Here is a 22319-nt window from a genome sequence, read left to right on the forward strand (position 1 = left end):
GTCTCAGCATCTAAGGTGTATTTTGGGTGTGGACCCTAAGACTGCTGCAATCAGAGTAGACCTGGGAATCTACACAATTCACACGCTGTCTAAAACCAAAGCTTACAACTTTTGGCTCAAAATTAATGAAATGGAGGTGGATAGACTCCCTAAGCTATGTCTGCTGGAGCAGATAAAATTGCAATCACAAACCCTCTGGGTTACTAAATTGACAAATTATATAAAGAGCTGTGGTCTCTTTGCCCCCTGTGTAACAGGAGAACAACAACGAAAAACTGCCCAAAGAATAATGGATATAGAAGCTCAAAACAACGTTGTCACACTTAGTAAGGGTGGTCACACTTAGTAAGGGTGGTAGCCAGACTATGCCTATGGATCCTCAGGTTCAGCAACAAGACCATGTCTTATGACCTTAAAAAGAAGCCAGTAAACCTGATACCAATCTAATATTCCCTAGATATTAAATTGGTCTCAGATCTGCTGGCTTTTTCCCATAGTACAGGATGATGAAGAAGTCATGAGGTTCTTTTACTGATTCACAAATGACAATCCTTAATAAATAGCACTCAGCCTCTGCCAATTCTGCCAGATTAAATAGGACAGATAAACATAATCAGGGAAAGGCAGTCCCACAAATAACTTGGTTCCATGTTTGCCCCAAATTCTTGTAGGTAACAGATCCTAAGTAATAATTTTGACCTGACTCTTGTCTTTGGAGAAACCCAAGTGGCTTTTACTGTTAACCATGGTAGTTGGCCAGAAATACTCCAGTTATAGTTACCGGTGATTTGGTAATATCCCCCTAGGATTATTGTTTTGGGACAATACCTGGCACAGGTTGTACTAAATAGAGCTGAGAGGTTGGGACTAGAAAAGATATATTCATCTGAAATAACTTCTAATGGTTTGCAAACCAATGGTTTTCTGAGAACCTTTCAGAGTAACAGATGACCTACCATCTCCTCAGGTACCTCTGGCACTATCTTCTCTCCTACAAGAAGTTGCTGTATGTCTAAAATCTGGTGCTGAATTTTATGTGTTTAAATTTCAGTTTATATTCTTCATAAATGCCACCTCCCTCAATCCCATTTTATGAAGAGCTGCTGGGACCTGAACTTTTCTGTTTTATCAGAATATATTCCATCTTGCAATTTTATATTTAGAGTCCTACATAGAATATGTTTATACTGAAGAGCAAGATGCGGAATAATTGTTGAGCAAGGTGGGGGGGAGCAAGATTACCTACAGTTTTAAGTAAATGTTGACTGCCTTAAAAATTAAATTTAATGCAATATGTGAGACAACATGTACAAATCATGATAGCGCACCTTATATCTTTTCTATAGCCCTAGCCAATATGATCCAATGCTACTATTTGTTGGCAAAACATTCTTCAGTGACATCAGAATATCAAAAAACTGCCTCAGAAGTGAAGAGGGTAGAACACACTGACAAGTGCATTTGTTCTTTGCACATTGCTATGGAATTCTACAGTTTCAGCATTTATTGTCTGGTCTTATCACAAAGCAGAAATGGGCATTTCTACTTCCATTTAAAAACCTGGACCATTAAAAAAAGGCTCTGCTTCCCCCTCATTTAGGAAACCATGAGAGAATGGCACTAGTACCAAATAAAATCCCCTTCATGTTTATCAATATGTTGACTTCTGGAATAAGCACTGCAGGAAGTGATCATTTAATAGACTTCTACTTGAAGGAGAATCAGAGATAACAGGCTTCTATTCTATAGACCTTTATCTCTCTCTTTTCATAAGCTTTTCTTTCTCCAAACATTCAGTGTTGAGGAATGTTTTTATCAGATATGTTAGCATATCAGCAGAGTGGCTGATTCTTTTCACATTTCCTATACCTTATATATTTTTTATAAGACTGAGCACCATTTTCCTGCTGCTTATCTAGATCTAGCAGGCTCATGTACATTTTGGAGAGAGTGTTGGATTAATTTTTGATGCTATAGTATACTGTTACAAAAAAAATGCTTCACTATATTTGACATCCATAACCAGGTACTGGATAGCTGTAGAGGTACTGATTCGCATAATGATCTGCTTCTTCTTCATATGACTTAACAACTGTAGTAAGAAAGGTCGTAAAGTGGGGCAAAACTCACTTAACAAATATCCCATAAATTTTGTGCTCAATCAAGGTCGTAAATTGAGGACTGCCCATATAACACTAAATTAACCGCCTAGAAAGAAAATGTAATTTGGAGAGGGGCGTGACACAGAATTTCCTTACTATTCAGGTAAAACTATGTGGGGATCGATATAGGCTTCCTATGTTTTGTTTTTTAAATCCATTAAATCTTACATATCGTGTTAGAGTTTATTGCAGAAATCAAATCCAGAAAGCACACACAGATGACTGATTCAGCAGGATTCATTAACTTCTGTGTATACATAATAACAAATGTGTAAAATGTACAATACCAATAGTATATTCTTCCAAAGTAACACAAGCAGAGAAGAGAATAGTTTTAGTTTCAACAGACAGACAAGAAGAGACTTGTTTTCAGTTTCAGAGCACAGAGCAGAGATAAGCCACATCCAGTCTCTTTCCTTAAGTTTCAATTTCTAATTCAGCTCTCATTGGCTGACCTTGTTACCATGTCATTACCAGTTCATCAATATTCTGATATATCCTTTGGCAAATATATGTCTGTACGATGTTGATAAAATGGAAATCAGAAGAGTATGAAAAGTATATATGAACTGGGTTTTTTGTAGATGTTGATATACTTTTGATTTTTTGTGGATAATTGGACCTTCTTATGTTATTTCCCAGGAAGGAGTGATAACAGAGTCTGATATTCAGTGTATTATTCATTGTACAAATCCTTACAAGGAACCAGGGATTTGTTGCCCCATATGTCCAGGTAAGAGCTGAAAAGGATTAGCTTGTATGTCTGAAGAACAGGAAAGCTGACTTTTTGTTTTTAATATTTAGGATGTACAGATATATTTGTTTGACCAAGATCAAGATCAATTTTACTTGTATACCTTCTTGCACTTCAGACTTTTTAAATTACCATTTCTCACCCGCCATTATCATTATCTTTACTCTGTTCTGATACCAGGGTGTCAGTATTATTTTTGTATGGATGACCAAACAATGAAAAAGTTTCGTGTTGAAGAAAAGTTGATATCTTTGGACCTATTTCATGTCCTTCTCTTCATTTCTGTTGTCCTTTCATGTAGGCCAGTATTCTTACCATTCCAAATGTCATTTATTTGCCACATTGATTTTGCTGGTGCTCTTTGTGTTATTGCAGCATGATACTTATCTTCCCATCTTCCATATCATTTGCCTATATTCACTCTACAAACTCTTTATCATCTTTATAGTTTTCTGACAGTTGACAGTCCTCTTGAAATGGATTGACAAAATGAAAGATGCTTCATTAATTGATTTCTAAGGGAAAATGCTATGGGAAATCTTCTGCTATGGGAAATTACCAAAACTTCTATCCAGTTGCTTTCTTTGGAGAGCAAAATAAATATTGTGGCTGAATGAATTTCTTGCACAAACTTTGGTTTAAAAATTCATGTTACACATTGCCTCAGTACTCAGCATCTCAAAAATAGCAGGCGAAGTACCCTTCTCATCCATTTTTTTGTGAAAAATATTTTGCATGATTGATGTTGTATTATATTTAGAATATCAACCAATCTATTTCAGTATTGCCTACTTTAATTAGCTGATAACTTTTTCCAGTGTGAAACACATATTACATATGTACCTATATAGGTGTGTAATACATTATTTTACACAAATGTATAAAATATTTGTTTTTCCCCAGGTTGCACACTTGAAGGTAGACATTTCTCTGAAGGTGAGGAATTTCATCCTGATGGGAACAAATGCATCACATGTACTTGTATTGTAAGTGTTTAGTATTGAATCAATTCATGTGATTTTTAAAAGGATGATGACAATAATGATGATGCTAATGATGATAGAAAACCTGGAGAATCAATAATCAGCATGAAAGAATCAATATTTTATTTATTTATCAAACATGTATTAGATAACAGATATAAGTATAAACATGATTGTGAATATATGAAATGGATACGAATAAAAGGGAACATTAGGACAGGGACAGTAGGCACGTTGGTGCGCTTATGCACGCCCCTTATGGACCTCTTAGGAACAGGGTGAGGTCTTCAGCAGGTTCTGACCAGTTCTGGAGAACTGGTAGCAGAAATTTGAGTAGTTCAGAGAACTGGCAAATACCACATCTGACTGGCTCCACCCCATCTATTCTCTAGTCCCAGCTGATTGGCTGGGACTTCTTTTGTTGCTCTGCACAGGAGAACAGAGCTGGAAAGCAGGTTAGTGGGGTGGGAAGGGAATGGGATTTTGCAGTAACCTTTCCCCAGGAGTGGGGAGGGAATGGAGATTTTGCAGTATTCTTCTCCTGCCACACCCACCAAGCCATGCTCACAGAACCAGTAGTGAAAAATGTTGAATCCCACCACTGGGTGAGGTCAACAGAAGTCTAAGGTTAAAGTTTTGGGGGTTTGGGGAAGAAACCATAGAGTCAGGTAGTGTATTCCAGACATTGACCACTCTGTTGCTGAAGTTGTATTTCCTACAATTGAGTTTGGTGCAGTTTACCTTGAGTTTGTATTTATTGTTTGCTTGTGTATTGTTGTGGTTGAAGCTGAAGTAGTCATTGACAGGTAGGACATTGCAATAAATAATTTTATGTACTACGCTTAGGTCGGACTGAAGGCAGCATAGTTCTAAGTTGTCTAAGCCTAAAATTTCATTTCAAATATTCTGTTGTGTGTGAGTAGAGGATTGGAGGACTCTTCTCATGACATATTTCTGGACTCTCTCGATTGTATTAATGTCCGATATGCAGTGTGGGTTCCAGACAGATGAGCTGTATTTGAGAATTGGTTTAGCAAATGTTTCGTATGTTTTAGTTGGCAGTACAATATTACCGGAGAAAAAGCTATGCAGGATTAGGTTAAAAATTCTTAATGCCTTTTTGGCAATGTTGTTACAGAGGGCTCTAGCACTTAGATCATTAGAGATGAGTACTCCCAAGTCCTTGACAGAATGAAAGAATGTGCATATTTATGCAGTAGAGAGATAAGTCATGCATTTAATACTGTCATGTGTGATGATGTTTACCAATTTAAATGATTTCAAATTCATAAAAGATGAATAATAACCATATGGTATTTTAAAAAAAAATCCATGCAGGAAATCAAAGAGCAGTTTTGACTTTCTCTCCTATTTGGAATTGATCATTTGTGACCTTAGATGAGCTTGCAGTTCCCCAGAACCCTCTAATATTTCTTATATTTATTGTAAGATCTTAACATTTAATAAATAATATTTAATTATTTTCAAGTAGTCCATTTTGAAATAATACTTTAATATAAATATCATTTCATATGCTTTTTTTCTTTAATTTATCAGTTTTATAATGGCCTAAGGTCATTGAATATAGACCCAAATAATCTAATAAATATAGAAACTTAAAGTTGATTCCAAATACGTATTTGTATTTGTTCTTATCTTTAACCAAAGATAAGCTGTATCTTCTCTGCTAGTTATTAGCTATATATCTAATACAGAGGTTTTTTTTTAATGAAGTCACAAATTATTCTGACATTCATCTCTGAGACTCAGTGATTCAATGGCTGAATACCTAGTGATCTGGTTAACAATTTACTTTAACAATTTGATTGATTGATTGATTGATAGTAGGTGTTCTGTCGCCAGTAAAGAGACTCGCAGACCGGAGTTGAATTTAGCTCTTTAATAATAACAGTAACTTCAACTGCAGTTGAACCGCAGCAGCCCTTTTTATAGCGGCTGCTCCATGGCTCGCAACCAATGACATTTAGTTAAACTTCCCGCTGCTATTGGCTGCCAATCAGGTATTAACGTTACTAACCAATTGTATTGTTGCTTCTGTTAACCAATAGGAACATTGCCCTAGAAGTCTTTATTTAAATACACTACACCTCTCCCCTCTTGGTTCGTTCCAACGTAATGTAGTCACGCAGGTAGGCGGGGCTTTTGTGAGTCCTTGTTGACCTGCGCAGTTCAGTCCCTGTGTTAGTCTCCGCTGGTTCAGACAGGCCAGCTGTCCGTTCCTCTGGACTCTCCTGGGAGGGTGCCTCTACCGCGCCGCTTTGGTCGTGTCTTGGGATTGTCAGTCTCACTCGGTCTGGGCTTGCTGGATGAGCAGCGTGGTCTCCTCGCTGTGTGTGTGGGCAGGTCGAGTTTTGCAAAAATTCTGCCTCTTCCCAATGAATGCGACAGGTGTTGGACTACTGGGACGAGGTATGCGCTCTGTTGCAATGCGTGGTTCAGGGTGGCCTTATAGTCACCACAGATGCACACTGACCCATCAGGTTTTATAGGGGTCACAATTGGGGTCTCCTATCTGGCGTGGTTGGTTGGCTCTAGAACTCCCTGAGCGATTAGTTTGTTTAGTTGTTTGTCAATTTAAGGTCTTAGTGCAAATGGTACCCGTCTGGCTTTGAGTCTAACTGGAGCTATGTTTGGGTTTAAATTAAACGATATAGGGGTCCCACGGTACTTGCCTAAAGTCCCGTTGAACACGTCATGGAATTCTTCTATCAGGTCTTTTTCCTGGTCAGTTATGGTAGTGTTGTTGATTCCTGTCACCTCAATCCCGAGTGATTCGAACCATTCCAACCCGAGCAGGCTGGGGCGATCTCTGTCAACGATGGTTAATGGCAGGATCTTGGTGTGTCTTTTAAATTTTACCTTGAAGTGTCCTAGCCCTACTACCGGTATTTTGTTACCCTGGTAGTCCTTGATGATCAGGCTTTGCTTCTCAAGTTCTCTGCGTTGTATATCAGGAATTAAACTTTTTATTGTGTTCCATGACACCATTGATAAATATGAACTGGAGTCTACTTCCATCTCGCACGGCTCGCCTTCAATCAAGACATTGATTCGAACCTTCTTAGTGTTTGTTGTTCTGGCTGTCCCAATTGTAATGGTTTGGTGCGTTTCTTCCTTTTCATCTTTCTGTTGACTTTTTCCGTCACGGTTCCAACAGCTTCCGGTTGTCCTTTCTTTGTTTCTGGGGGTACTGCCTTGTCCCCTTGAACTATAGCTCTTTTTGTTTAGCTAGGATTTTCTGCTTCGTCTCTCTCTTCGACTCCTTTCTGAGTAGAGTCTGTTCACTTCCTCATCTTCGTCATCTGAATCGGTTGATGAGTCGATGTCCTCATGGTGCAAGGTTGTGGCAGTGTGCTTTTTGGTTCCCTCTGTCTTCTTCTCTTTGTTCATGGTCGGGCTGCCTACCATATTCATCTGCTTCATTTTTGCTGCAGATTTCTTTGTGGCCTCAGCAGCAGTTGCTTCAGCAATAGCTTCGTTGACAGTGATATTTGGACGGTTTAGTAGTTTGCTCTGTAAAGTTGTGTCTCTTAGTCCAAGGACTATGCGATCCCTCATGGCTTCATCCATGTTGAGGAATTCGCATGCCCCCACAATGTCTCTTAATGCTGCTACGAAGTCTCCAATGCTCTCGCCTTCTAGTTGGTCACACTAGTAAAACTCGTGTCTTCTAATTAGGTTGGATACGGCGGGAGAGTAATGGTTCCTCAACATCTGATTCAGGTCTGGCCATGCCAACTGTTTAACATCATTTGATCTTGCTAACGCTTTGGCCATTTTAAAAACAGTCGGGCCGCAATGCGTTAGGAATACGGCTCTCTTCCTTTGGTCGGTGATTCCTTGCAGCTCGTTGCTTTCTAAAAACATCAGGAATCTGTCAATGTACGACTCCCATTCTTCTTCGGCTGGGTTGAACAGTGTGGGTGGCGAATTGTTGCCGGCCATCTCGTTGGTCCTTCGGCTGTTGTTGCCACGTGCTTATGGTCTTTGTCTCTTTAATCCCATCCTCGTCACCAGTGTTCTGTTGCCAGTAAAGAGGCTCACAGACCGGAGTTGAATTCAGCTCTTTAATAATAACAGTAACTTCAACTGCAGTCAAACCGCAGCAGCCCTTTTTATAGCAGCTGCTCCATGGCTCGCAACCAATGACATTTAGTTAAACTTCCCACTGCTATTGGCAGCCAATCAGGTATTAACGTTACTAATCAATTGTATCATTGCTTCTGTTAACCAATAGGAACATCGCCCTAGAAGTCTTTATTTAAATATACTACACCAGGCCTTCCTGTTGGCAGTTCTGCATTTCGAATAGTTAAGTTGTGTAACTTAAAGGATCTATCCCCTGATGATTAATCATTCAATGAAAATTTAATATAGTGCAAGCTGGAGCAATAAATGTACATTTGGTTTTGCCTGGAGTAAATTTGGCTGCATATCTTCTGTACCATGATTGTAGCTTCACCAAACAGGATTTTTATGTTGATTACGATGATTAATAAGTTGCCAATTGTCAGCATGTCCTTCCCCACCCTTCCTACATTGAACTGGCAGGCTACTATAAGTTTTAATTGAACCAAATAAGAGTACGCTACCCTTTGTCTTCCTTTCTTCACTGCATTCCACCCTTTCAGATGTCTATCTGGTCATGAGATGGTATAGGAACTGGCTTGAAAGTGATATGCTGCAACATGTGAAGACTTCAATAGACGAAAGGTGTTTTTCTTATTATAGCTAGATTTCCACTGTATTTTGTGAGATTGTGGTCATTGAGGAGAATCTTCTAAGGAAGAAACAAACATATTGGAAGAGGAGGAAAGAATGACTACTGAAAAATAATATTTTTAAGATGCCCTAATATGAGCAATTAAATGATAAATGGAAAAGTCAAGTGTTTCAGTCCAATTAAAAATGAAATATTCTTAAACCCTGAATACCATAGTAGTTTGTAGGTGGCTTTGTCCCTGCCTGGACAGGATTTACATTTCTTAGGAATATAGGATGTGTAGCCCCTGATGCCTGTCTTTTAGTTCTGTCTCTGCACGATTAAATTTCTCAACACATAAAGGGAGTGTTGTCTGAGGAGAAGCATATATAATATGTTGTATATATGATACAAACTGACATTTAAATATACGCATCATACCTAGATGCACACATCCATGTTTTTCATTCTAAGTTTGGTAGTCAGCCCAAATTTCTTTCATTGTTCTAATCTGAAGCAGAAAATAGGGAAACGCCCTTTACAAATGCAGCCCACTTCAGTCAGTCTATTTTAGGTGTTATGACTGGCAGTTGCTCTAAATTTTTAGACTGAAGCTTTCTCCATTAAGGTTTGAACTTAGACTTACTAATTGTTTTCTATAAGTATGACCTCTTTTCTTTTTAGCTTTTGACTTTAAAGAGGTCCATGATATTTGGTAAAAGAGGACTACAATTTCTATTAACGTATCATCAAAAGAGAAATCATTAATTAGACTTACTGAATTCAGTTCTGAGTATTGCATTAATAAGGCTGTATCTAAATCAGAACAAGTTTCATGGAAGGCAAAAAAGATGGTCAGGAAGTATGAACATATTAAAGAATCAAGTGGGATATTAATACATTAATACTTATGGGATCTAGCTGATTTCTTAGTAGCTTAGGTGAATTTCTTTGGATATAAAGTGGTCTGTTTTAAATATACACACACATATTTTTGTAGGTGCGTTTTTTATTTCATTCCAGACTATTTGATATTGCTTCCTGCTTTTATGATGTATCTTAATTGTTAAGGGAAAACCATTATACATAATAGTTAAAAGGAAACAGTTTTATATCTAATAGTTAAAGAGAAAACCAGTTTGGTGGTTAAGATGCTGATCTAGAAAGCGAGAGACCAGGTGTTTTAATCCCATCTTAGAGCTAGCTGGGTGAGCTTGGGCCAGTCACTCTCTCTCAGCCCCACTCACCTCATAGAATTGTTGTTATGAGGAAAATAAATGGAGGAAGTTGTGTTAGATGTTTTTTGCCACCTTGAATTATTTGTAAAAATAATAAAAGCAGGACATAAACAAACAAATAAATAAATGGTTTTGTTCTTGTTTGTTACCAGGAGTATTCAGAAGTAACCCCAAATTACTTTAAGAGAGAATTGACTTCTTGGGGCAGGACTGATTCTCTCACTTTACCAAATCTGCATTATTTATGTTTTTTTTCATTCTTATTTAAGCCTTTAGCAATAGCAAACGTGACAATGTTTGCTTTGGTCTGATCAATCAAAAATAAAGATGCTTATTTATAGAATGATAATATTTTGATATTTTGTTGGGGGCTGATAAAAAATGTAAATCAAATTACTGAGGACAGGATTTTAGCTGAAGAAACTAGGTCCTGGAAATCTCCAGATGTTCCTTCTGCTAGGAAAACATAGATGTCCACATGGGTTTGAATGTGGTGGTGGTGGTGGTGAAATATATGTGATGGTATGGTACATTGTGTGAATGTTGTCAGTAACATCTGTGCATCAGATTCCATTACCAAGTATGAAAGGTACAGGTGAAACTCGAAAAATTAGAATATCATGCAAAAGTTCATTTATTTCAGTAATGCAACTTAAAAGGTGAACCTAATATATGAAATAGACTCATTACATGCAAAACAAGATAGTTCAAGCCATGGTGTGTCATAATTGAGATGATTATGGTTTACAGCTCATGAAAACCCCAAATCCATAATCTCAGAAAATTAGAATATTGTGAAAAGGTTCAATATTCTAGGTCAAATTGTCCCACTCTAATAAGCTGATGAAGCTATAACACCTGCAAAGGGTTCCTGAGCCTTTAAATGGCCTCTCAGTCTGGTTCAGTAGGAATCACAATCATGGGAAAGACTGCTGACCTGACAGTTGTGCAGAAGACCATCACTGACACCCTCCACAAGGAGGGAAAGCCTCAAAAGGTAATTGCAAAAGAAGTTGGATGTTCCCAAAGTGCTGTATAAAAGCACAGTAATAGAAAGTGATGTGGAAGGGAAAAGTGTGGAAGAAAAAGGTGCACAAGCAGCAGGGATGACCGCAGCCTGGAGAGGATTGTCAGGAAAAGGCCATTCAAAAGTGTTGGGGACTTTCACAAGGGGTGGACTGAGGCTGGAGCCACCAGACTCCACCACACAAGAGCCACCACACACAGACGGATCCTGGACATGGGGTTCAAATATCGTATTCCTCTTGTCAAGCTGCTCCTGAACAACAAACAACGTCAGAAGTGTCTTACCTGGGCTAACAAAAAACAGAACTGGTCTGTTGCTCAGTGGTCCAAAGTCCTCTTTTCTGATGACAGCAACTTTTGCATCTCATTTGGAAACCAAGGACCCAGAGTCTGGAGGAAGAATGGAGAGGCACACACTGCAAGATGCTTGAAGTCCAGTGTGAAGTTTCCAGAGTTTGTGTTGATTTGGGGAGCCATGTCATCTGCTAGTATTGGTCTGTGCTTCATTAAGTCAGGGTCAACACAGCCGTCTACCAGGAGATTTTGGAGCATTTCATGCTTCCTTCCACAGATGAGCTTTATGGGGATGCTGACTTCATTTTCCAGCAGGACTTGGCACCTGCCCACACTGTCCAAAGCACCAAAACCCGGTTCAATGACCGTGGGATTACTGTGCTTGATTGGCCAGCAAACTCGCCTGACCTGAACCTCATAGAGAATCTATGGGGCATTGCCAAGAGAAAGATGAGAGACATGAGATCGAACAATGCAGAAAAACTGAAGGCCTCTATTGAAGCATCGTGGTCTTCCATAACACCTCAGCAGTGCCACAGGCTGATAGCTTCCATGCCATGCTGCACTGAGGCAGTAATTGCTGCAAAAGGGGCCCAAACCAATTACTGAGTACATATGCATGCTTATGCTTTTCAGAGGTCCAATATTGTTCTATGTACAATCCTTGTTTTATTGATTGCATGTAATATTCTAATTTTCTGAGATTGTGGATTTGGGGTTTTAATGAGCTGTAAGCCATAATAATCACAATTATGACAAATCATGGTTTGAACTATCAAGTTGCATTACTGAAATAAATGAACTTTTGCACAATATTCTAATTTTTCGAGTTTCTCCTGTATGTGTGAAAGAAAGGCAGAGTTATGGGGATCATTTACTGTAACCAGCTGCCCTGCTGTAATTGAGGCATCTTAATAGCTCTTGGTCTGATGCAATCAATGGAAGTTGGGAAGAAACTTTGACTTTTCTTCCTTCCCTTTTTCTGTTTTTATGCATCCCATTAAATGGTGGTCTGGGGACATTAATCATGTATATTTTTTTAGAATCACATTTTTGGGAGTGAAAAAAGAGAGCTTGCATAGCTGGATAAGGAAGAAGAGTGTTAGAATTTGCACCCCTACACACTGTATTAGTCTGATTACAATGTAATTATTACTTTTTCCTTCTGTGGTATCATTAAAAAAAACAGTCATGGCAAGCTGCTCTCATGTGAAATGGTAACCATAGCAAAGTTTAGTGTTAAGTACAACTATTCTAAACACATTACTAAGCTTTTTTAATTGCAGCCTTCTGCATATGCTTGTTATCAAGATGATAATCTTCATGAGTGGTAGCATGTGAATTATATGGACATTTAAGGTACAACTGTGCTGGGAGTTTCCTAAGTCAGTCTTTACAAAAGTCAGTTGAGGCTCAGTGAAATGTAACTAACAGGTAACAGATAATCAGAGTTGGAAGAGACCTTATAGGTCATCTAGTCCAACTCCCTGCACAAGCGGGAGACCCTACACCATTTCTGACAAATGGCAGTCCAATCTCTTCTTGAAGGTCTCAACTGATGGTGCTCCCACAACTTCCGAGGGCAATCTGTTCCATTGGTTGATTGTTCTCACTGTCAGAAAGTTTCTACTTATTTCCAGGTTAAATCTCTCCTTCAGTTTCCATCCATTGTTCCTTGTCTGGCCTACAGGCACTTTAGAAAATAGCTTGACCCCTTCCTCTCTGTGGCAGCCCTTCAAATATTGGAAGACTGCTATCATGTCTCCCCTGGTCATTCTCTTCACTAGACTAGCCAAGCCCAGTTCCTGTAACCGTTCTTCATATGTTTTAGTCTTCAGTCCCCGAATCATCCTGGTTGCTCTTCTCTGTACTTTTTCTAGAGTCTCAACATCTTTTTTATAATGTGGTGACCAAATCTGGATGCAGTACTCTAGGTGTGGTCTTACTAAGGCTTTATAGAGTAGTATTAGTACCTCACTTGATCTTGATTGTATCTCTCTGCTAATGCAGTTTAGGATTGCATTAGGTTTTTTGGCTGCTGCTGCACACTGTTGGCTCATATTTAGCTGGTTGTCCACTAAGACTCCAAGATCCCTCTCACAGTTACTGCTATTGAGCCTGGTTTCACCCAGTCTATTTGTGTACATTTAGTTTTTCTTGCCTAAGTGTAGGACTTTACTTTTCTCTACATTGAATTTCATTTTGTTAGATATGGCCCAGTGTTCTAGTCTGTCAAGATCCATCTGAATCTTGAGCCTATCTTCTTGGATGTTAGCTATTCTTGCCAGCTTAGTATCACCTGCAAATTTGCTAAGTTAATAAAGATATTGAAGAGTACTTGGCCTAAGACAGAACCTTGTGGCACCCACTGCTTACTTCCCTCCATGTAGACTTAAACCCATGAAGGACTACTCGTTGTGTATGGTTTGTCAGCCAGTTGCAAGTCCATCTAGTGGTGGTGCTATCACTTTTTTCTAGCTTACTAAGAAGAAGGTTGTGGTCTACTTTGTCGAATGCCTTGCTGAAATCTAAATATATTATGTCTACAGTATTTTGCTGGTCTACTAATTTAGTCACTATGTTGAAGAATGAAATAAGATTGGTTTGGCATGATCTGTTTTTAACAAACCCATGCTGGCAACTAAGACTATGTGAATTGTATTTGTATTATTGAGAGCAGTGGAAATATCAAATATAGGAAGATATATGCTGTCTGATAAAATGTGTCAGTGTTCAGCCTATTTTTTCTAAGAAACATTCCTATCTAAATATCTCTATTTTCCAATTTCATTTATATTAGGAAAGCATTGGACATTATGGATTGTTGTGTGATAGTAGTGAGGGACTAGATGCTACATATCAAATTTTTAAATAAGATATATATATTTATATTTCTGAGGTTCTCGCGGGTATTTGTATGTGGGTCTTTGGTTATTTGGGTTTTCTCCCACGTAAGATTGGAAGTATCTAGGCAACGTTTCAATGAGGTCTCATTCATCATCTTCAGAAGACACAAGCCTGAAGATGATGAATGAGACTTCATCGAAACGTTGCCTAGATACTTCCAACTCTGAGAAGCACAGAGCAGAAGACACAAGCCTGAAGATGATGAATGAGACTTCATCGAAACGTTGCCTAGATACTTCCAATCTTACGCGGGAGAAAGCCCGAATAACCGAAGACCCATATATACCCATTAAGTTTTCGTGGGTACTTACATGTATGGTATTCAGCTTTGTTGGGTATTTTCCCACGTCATTGTAGTTGTGCTTTTAAAGTTGTAGCAACATTTTGGCAGAATCTCATCTGCCATCATCACAATGCAGAAGCCTGATGATGGCAGATGAGATTCTGCAAACGTTGCTACAACTAAAAGCACAAATATAATGACGTGGGAAAATACCCGAACAAAGCTGAATACCATATGTATGTCTGTATCTATGTATGTATGTATATATATATATATATATATATATATATATATATATATATATATATATATATATATGTATATATATATGTATATATATATATATAATATAGATTTGAGATGCTCTATTTTTATATTGCATACCATGTCTATAGGTTTCATAGTTCTGTGATATGGTTCATATCTAATAATGAATATCAAATGTGTGTCATTTAAAAATAGTTAGAATTTGCCATTTATTCAGATAGTGCTTCCTGATTTTTGCTAAGGTAGAGTATTATTCTGAAGCAGTAGAAAGAAATGCAAGGAAGCTATGAATTTAAAAATACAACACTGGTCCTGGAGCCTTTTGTGGAAGAATATCTATTAGGCAATATTTCCCCAAGAATAATTTACTAAGATATTTTTTCTGTTTCTTTGGGGGAAGAAAAAAGGAGAATCAAATGGATCTTTAAAATGGATTGTGTCAGAGTGTGCACGGTGTGATGATGTGACAACCCAGGAGCAAATACAGTAAACAGAGGTTTTTATTTAAATAGTGGTTTGATCTACAAAGAATATATACATACACATACTTTAGTCAGACCTCAAACAGCAACCAGCTATTTCAGCAGGGAAGCACATACACACACAGGGATACACCCCAACCTAGTCTCTTCTTATTACAGGCTCTTAAAGTTATATCAGCCCAATAATCTTGCTGACTCATTTCCAGCATTACATCATTATATTATTACATCATCATTACATTATTATAGCTGCTGGCTAGCTCTTAAAATATTTCCCTGACACTCCTTCTCTTTAAAACTAAACAGCTCAATGCTTTAATATATTCATGATGCTTTCTATCTCTATTATGTCCACACTTCCTGCTTTGGTTTCTACTCTCACTGCTACAAATACTGCTAGTACCATTACTACTACTGCTACTGGAACTGCTCCTAATTTCATTTTCTAATGGCTCTGTACATTCTGTCTCATTAATTTCCATTACATCCTGCTTACCATTTCTTGGCTGAATACCTTCACTTTCTATATCCAGCTCAGTCTGGTTTCTCTGTCTGTCTGACATTCTCTTTAACTTCCTCCATTTATCCTGTTCTGCCCTTAGGCAGTGACATCATTTCTGGGTAATTATGGGATTCATGCCGAACACTAAATACTCTAACCCCACTTGCAATAAATCAATCAGGAGATATACCTTTATTACTTATTTCAGGTCTCCTAGGTATAACTCTGTTTGCCTTGACTTTTTGTACTCACATGATACACCCCTGATTTTGCCTCCTTATAAAAAGTGCAGTCTAAGTATATCTTGCACTGCATTGGCTTTAGCTTATGCCCATTAGCTAGGTCTGGCATCTTCTGCAGTACTCTGCAACTTGCATGCCCTAATCTCCTGTTACACAAATGTACACAATTGCCATGTGTGGGAGTGTTTGTAAGTGTTCATGCACAACCATTCTCTTGTCTTCCTAGTATGTACAGACCATCTTGCTTTAAACCCTCATGATAGAGTGTTATCCTCCTGCAAATGTTGCAGCAAATTCTGCTTCCAATTCAGGACACAAGACCACGAAGGGTTGGAGAATACAAGTTTATTTGCGCAAAAGGTTCAGAGCATTAACATGACAAATTCTATTCCCAAGGTTTGACTTTTATTGAGCTTACAACCCTAACTTTGCTTCAGGCGTTTCTTTTGTTTAGCTGAGCATGCTATATTATAATAAGAAAAGGAGAAGTTTCATAACAAAGAAAAGTTTCCATAACTGTTTACCTTAATACATTTATCATATATGGTATTATCTTACACCATCTGTTACCATCAGTTGCCACCCTTTACAGTACATTTGTTATAAGTAATATCTAGTTCATAGGTCATTATATTGATGTTCAACAGATTCTATATATTTGAGTAAAGCTTGCAACATATAAATTGGGTAATTTCTGCTAATAACTACATAAGCTTAAGTAAGTCCCGTAAATTGAAATAATACTTTTCTAAATACTTTCTTATATGGCTTCATTCCCCCCTTTGAAACTTCACCTAAATCATGATATTACTGTGGAGTTTCATACATTGGGGAAATTTCCTCCACATTTAAGATAGTTTAACATCCCTTTCTCATTCTGCCTATCAGGTACCATTTGATACCAGTCCTGATCTATGGCCTCATTAAGTAGTGTCTCCTCATTTCGCTCAGCCTCTTTAGCAAGTAACATCTTATATAGGTACAGAAAATTTATAACAACGCTAATTACCAACAGTACGGTTACCACCCAAATTGATGGTATAAGACCCTTGTGGATGCAAGCAGTTTCTTTTATCCTTTGACTAGATTCCATGGTGGCTAAAACCCTCAGAACCTACAGATTATAAATCCACCAGTTCCCCGCTTTTCTTCCCTTTGAAACCAAACAAATATCTACTCTTATGGTCACGAGCGCAGTTTCCAGGGTATGCCCGTGCGTCGGGTGTTAGCCTCCGGAGTAACACCTGCAGAGGCATCGCCTCCATCACCTCCTTCTCCCTCTCCTGTTCATAGAGGGACAGCTTCCAGAGTGTCATCAGAAGGGGAGAGTGTCCTGTTGGTCCTTCGAAGAGTCAGCTTCAGGGGTTGAGCTGCATATGGTTCTGCTGTCCACTGGGTAGGTGCGGCCAATTTCACTCAGGACTAGTGGATCCACAGTTTAATTTCAGCTACCTTAACAGCAAGAGGAGAACAAAGAATGACAGCATACGGTCCTTTCCATTTCGGGCTCAAAACCTCCCTTTTCCAATCCTTAACCCAAACTTCCTGTCCCGGATGTATCTTATGTGAGGCAGTGACTAAAACTTGTGGTTTATAGGTTAACACATATTGTTGCAATTTCCGGACTACAGTATTAAGGGCTTGCAATTGTTTCAATTTAACAGTGTCTGCCACTTGCCTGGTATTTTGGAAATTGGGTCTAATCAAATTAGGGACTCTGCCATATAGTAAATCAAATGGTGACACCTGCAGCCTCTTCTGTGGGGCACACCTCACTGCTACCTGGGCCATGCTTAAAGCGTCTGGCCATTTGAGTTGTGTTTCCTGACATATATTTGCTAACTTTTCTTTAATGGTTCTGTTAACTCTTTCTACCCTACCCCCAGAAGAGGCATGACAGCTACAATGAAGCTTCCATGGAATTCCCAACATAGAAGCTATCTTCTGGGTGGCTTTATGGATGAATTCAGGACCATTATCTGAAGAAATCCCTGATGGTAATCCATATCCGGGGATTATAATTTGAAGCAGCGCCGACTAACTTCAGTTGCTTTCTTAGTCCTTGTTGGTATACACTCGGGCCATCCAGTGTAAGTGCATATTATAACTAGAAGTGCTTTATATGAACCTGATGTTGGCATATCTGTAAGGTCAATCATCAAGGAATCAAAGGGATAACATCCTCTAGGTTGGTGTCCTTGGGGTTGCTGAGGTCCTTGTCTTGCATTATTAGCTGCACAGATTCCACATCTAGCACAGATGTTGGCTGCAATGCTATGAACTTTATTAATGTAAACCCCTCTTTGTAAAGCATTTGCCAATCCAGTCTTCCCTAGATGTAATTGCTTATGAAATTGCTTTACTACATCCCATCCCATATGTCCCAGGACAAAAACATGTTGGTCTGGTAAGATCCACCACCCAGCTTCTAGCCTTGCTTCAAGTGCCTGTGCTTGCCTTCAAATCATCCGGGGAATAATGCATCTGAAGTCAGTTAGGCAATTAGCCTATACAGTTAATGTCCTTTGTGTGGCTAGTCACGTCTCTCTGTCTGCCTTGTTATTTCTTCGCTGGATATCAGATAATGGCTTTTGGTGTCCTCTACAATGTATAACAGCCACCTTTCATGGTGCCCATACACTGTTCAATAGTTGCAAGATTTGGGGTCCATACTTAATATTTTTTCCACCTGCTGTTATAAGGCTTTATACAACGCCCCATGGACCTATACCGTGAGGAAAGCATATTTAGAATCTGTATATATATTGACACTTTTTCCTTTTGCCAGTTCCAGAGCCCTGATCAGAGCATGCAGTTCAGCCAGCTGAGCACTTGTTCCAGGAGAGAGGGGTTCAGCATCCCAGACATCCTGCAAAGTCACTACTACATATCCTGCCCTCCGGATTCCATTGTGTACAAAGCTGGTACCATCTGTATATAACGTAAATTCCGGGGCAGGAATAGGCACATCCGTTAGATCGGGGCAGCTAGCATATGTTTCCTCAGTGGTCTGGATACAATCATGAGCAGTCTCTACGTCTGGTTCGGGCAGTAAGGTAGCTGGATTTAAGGTATTTGACTGTTTTAATGTGAACATTGGGCTGTGGGTTATCAGGGATTGATATTTCAGCATTCTTGGGTTGGTCAGCCACAAGTGTCCTTTAATCTCTAAGACGGTCTTGAGAGCATGTGGAGTATAAATGTCTAGTTCCTGCCCAAAGGTTAATTTACTAGCTTCCTGAGTTAATAATGCCATCCCCGCAATGGCTTTAAGACAAGTAGGCCAACCTTTTGCTACATTATCAAGCTGTTTAGACAGATAAGCAACTGGGCGATGCCATTTTCTGCGTAAGAACCCCCACTGCTACATTCTACTTTGTGTCAACAAACAAGTGAAAAGGCTTTTCCAAATCAGGTAGACCTAAACTAGGTGCTTGCATTGGAGCATCTTTGAGAGCATGGAAACTACTATCTTCCTGTTTTTCCCATCGCAGTGGTTCCTTATCATTTCCTCTAGTTGCCTCGTACAGGGGTTTCGCAATCAAGCTGAAGCTAGGAATCTGACAAAAGCCAGCATCCTCTAAAAATCCACTTAATTCTTTCCAATTCTTTGGTATTGGTAGTATTGGAGTATTCCACTTTGATTCCGTAGGCACTAAGATGTGGTGTTTTAGATATAAGTCTATAACTTGCTGGATAGCCTGTATAATGGGCCCGGGATATGTACACTGCTGAATTCTTATGGGTGTTTTGGTTGGAATTTATTCTACTATTATCAGAGAGTGATGCTGCCCGAATCATCATCAATCTCCATTCCTCTTCCCGAGGTATTTCCATCTTTAACTTTCCATATTTCATCTCCATGGTCCCATCTTCCTCGAAAGAGATTTGTGCTCTTAGTTTGCATAACAGATCTCTTCCTAGCAACGGAATGGGGCAATCTGGTATATATACAAACTGGTGAGTTATAGTTTGTCCTCCAGTACTACAAATCAAGGGTTTCAGAAATGGTCGCTGTAAGATTTTTCCTGTTGCTCCCTGTATGTTGATGGAGTAGGGGGAGGGTTGGGTCATAGGCTGGGTTTGGACTGACCAAGTGGCTCCAGTATCCACAAGGAAGGAGATGGGTTTTGCCTCCTAATGATAGACTGACCACAGGTTCTGGGAGGCGGCCTGAACCCGGTCGGTCTTAGTCCCATTCCTCTACTTCTGCCAGGCCTATGAGGGAGGCTTTTTCTCTACGTCCTCTCCCTCCCTGGCTTCTCCCTCAGTCACCTCTCTGGTTCTTTACAAACCCATCTCTTTTTTCCTCTTGTCCTTTCTTCCAAATGTTTGCTTAGCTGGTCTCAAGCCAGAAAATGTTTGTGGATTATTAGCAATATGCTGACTTGCCCCACTGTCCAACAACCAAGTGTTTCTTGTGTTTTCAGATGCTGTTTCTGCTCTGTTTCTCCTCTCAGGGCAGCGTCTCTGGAGATCCTCTGTAGAACTGCACATGAAGCAACATTTCACTGTGTAAATAGTCTCAGCTGCTCTGCTTGCATCTTGAGATGTTGTAGATGTTGACCTGTGCTGAGCATTAACTTCTCTCTTTCCTAGTCACCTCTCCAACCATTTCTGTTCTTCCTTCAACAATTGTCCAGTCAAATGCATCATGGTTAAGTCCCTTTCTTGCATGGACTCGAAGTTAGTCACAAGAACGTCCCATGAAGTGTCCAATGAACTGAGCACCACATGTACCTTGTGTGCCTCATTAAACTTTCCTCTAATTCCAGGAATATCTTTCTCATACCCTGCAGATGTGTGGACATGCTCTCCCCCAGCTTCAGTTATGCTTTATACAATTTCCTTCTCGGCAACACTTTACTACCTACAATCTCTCTAACATACACACTGCACAAAGCCTCCCAGCATGCTTTCACAGACTGGAGACCCCTCACATGTATCAGCTGACTGTCCTCCAAAACCAGAATTATTCTGGCTAATGCTCTTTCATTTCTTCTCTGGTCCCCATCATCCAGGACTGCTGGTGGATCAGTAACTATCATCCACAACTCCTCTATTTGCAGGTAAATTTCCATCTTTACACTCCAGGAGAGGTAGTTTGTTTCATTCAGCCGAGACACCACAAAACCTCCTCCCATTATGTTAGCGGAAGCCATGTTGCTTGTTTCCATTACAAGTCTCAACTATTAACAAACCATGATGAACAGAGCAGGGGTGTCAAACTCAAGGCCTGGGGGCTGGATCTGGCCCGGGGGTGCTTAGATCCGGCCCATAGCACTGCTCTGGAAACAACAAGGACTGGCCCACAGTATCTCTGCCAGCAAAAATGGAGCTCCCATGGCCCTCCAGAGTTCCATTTTCATTGGCAGAGGGTTGCAGAAGGCTGTCGCAGCCAAAAACAAAGCTTGGGAGCCTGTTTTTGCTGGCAGAGCACTCGGGCCACCACAGGTACCCCAACATGAGTGACATCAAACTGGCCACACCTATCCTGGCCACACCCATCCCAGCCCCCCAAGATCAAACACAACTCCAATGTGGCTCTCAATGAAATGGAGTTTGACATCCCTGCTCTAGAGCAAGCTCTCACTGGGTTTCTTTTCTCTTTGGATTCTCTAGTCAATTTAGCCTTCTTTCTGGACCGGGCCCATAACCTGTCAGAATATACACAGTGTGACTATGAGACAAACCAGGAAGAAATATAGTAAATAGAGGTTTTTATTTAAATAGTGGTGTTATCTACAAAGAATATATACATACACTTACTTTAGTCAGACCTCAAATGAACAACAATCAGCTATTACACCACAGAAGCACATATGGGGAGAGAGATATGCCACAACCTAGTCTCTTCTTATTACATGCTCTTAAAGTGATATCAGCCCAATAATCTTGCTGACTCATTTCCAGCATTATATCATTGTATTATTATATCATCATTACATCACCATAGTATTGGTCAGCTATTAAAGTATTTCTCTGAGAGGTTGTATTTATACATAATGCAAAATAAAAACAAGCTGGAATTAGTCTTGTGAGTGAGCAGTTTAATCAGATCCTGTTGTGGTCCACTGGCGCGCCTGTGGAGCTAGCAGCAGAGTCAGACAGTGGGAAGGAACATGGGCCACTTCTGGAGTCTGGGGAGGGCTCGGACGAGGGATCTGTGTCCGACACAGATGTGGGACCAGGGCCATTTGAGAGTTATGTGTTGACTCCAGACCCTCCAGAATCTGACATCAGCGAGGCAGAGGAACAGGGGGAGCCTGTTCCCAGTGCGTGCTTGCACAGAGCTGCCAGAAGGCAAGAACAGTTAAGACAAAAGAGGCGACTCAGGAGTAAGGCTTGGAGATGATTGGCCCCTCCCATAAGACATAAAAGGGGAGCAAAAGGACAGCAGCCTTTGCAGGAAGTAAGTTTGATTGTTCTGGTTGGTTTAAAATCTGAAGCTCCTGT

The 22319-nt window shown here is 39.7% G+C and overlaps 1 protein-coding gene across 1 annotated transcript in view; it reads left to right on the forward strand.

The window, feature by feature from the left end:
• Window positions 1-22319, forward strand: part of BMPER (BMP binding endothelial regulator) — a 534092-nt gene that overhangs the window by 171955 nt on the left and 339818 nt on the right. Inside the window, exons 5-6 of the mRNA XM_087918003.1 lie at window positions 2805-2895; window positions 3820-3902. Coding sequence (XP_087774129.1) covers window positions 2805-2895; window positions 3820-3902 — 174 coding nt within the window. The remainder of the gene's footprint in view (window positions 1-2804; window positions 2896-3819; window positions 3903-22319) is intronic.

Source organism: Pseudonaja textilis, chromosome Z (genome assembly GCF_049901715.1).
Source record: "Pseudonaja textilis isolate UNSWEBS1 chromosome Z, rPseTex1.2, whole genome shotgun sequence".
Taxonomy (NCBI): Eukaryota; Metazoa; Chordata; class Lepidosauria; order Squamata; family Elapidae; genus Pseudonaja; species Pseudonaja textilis.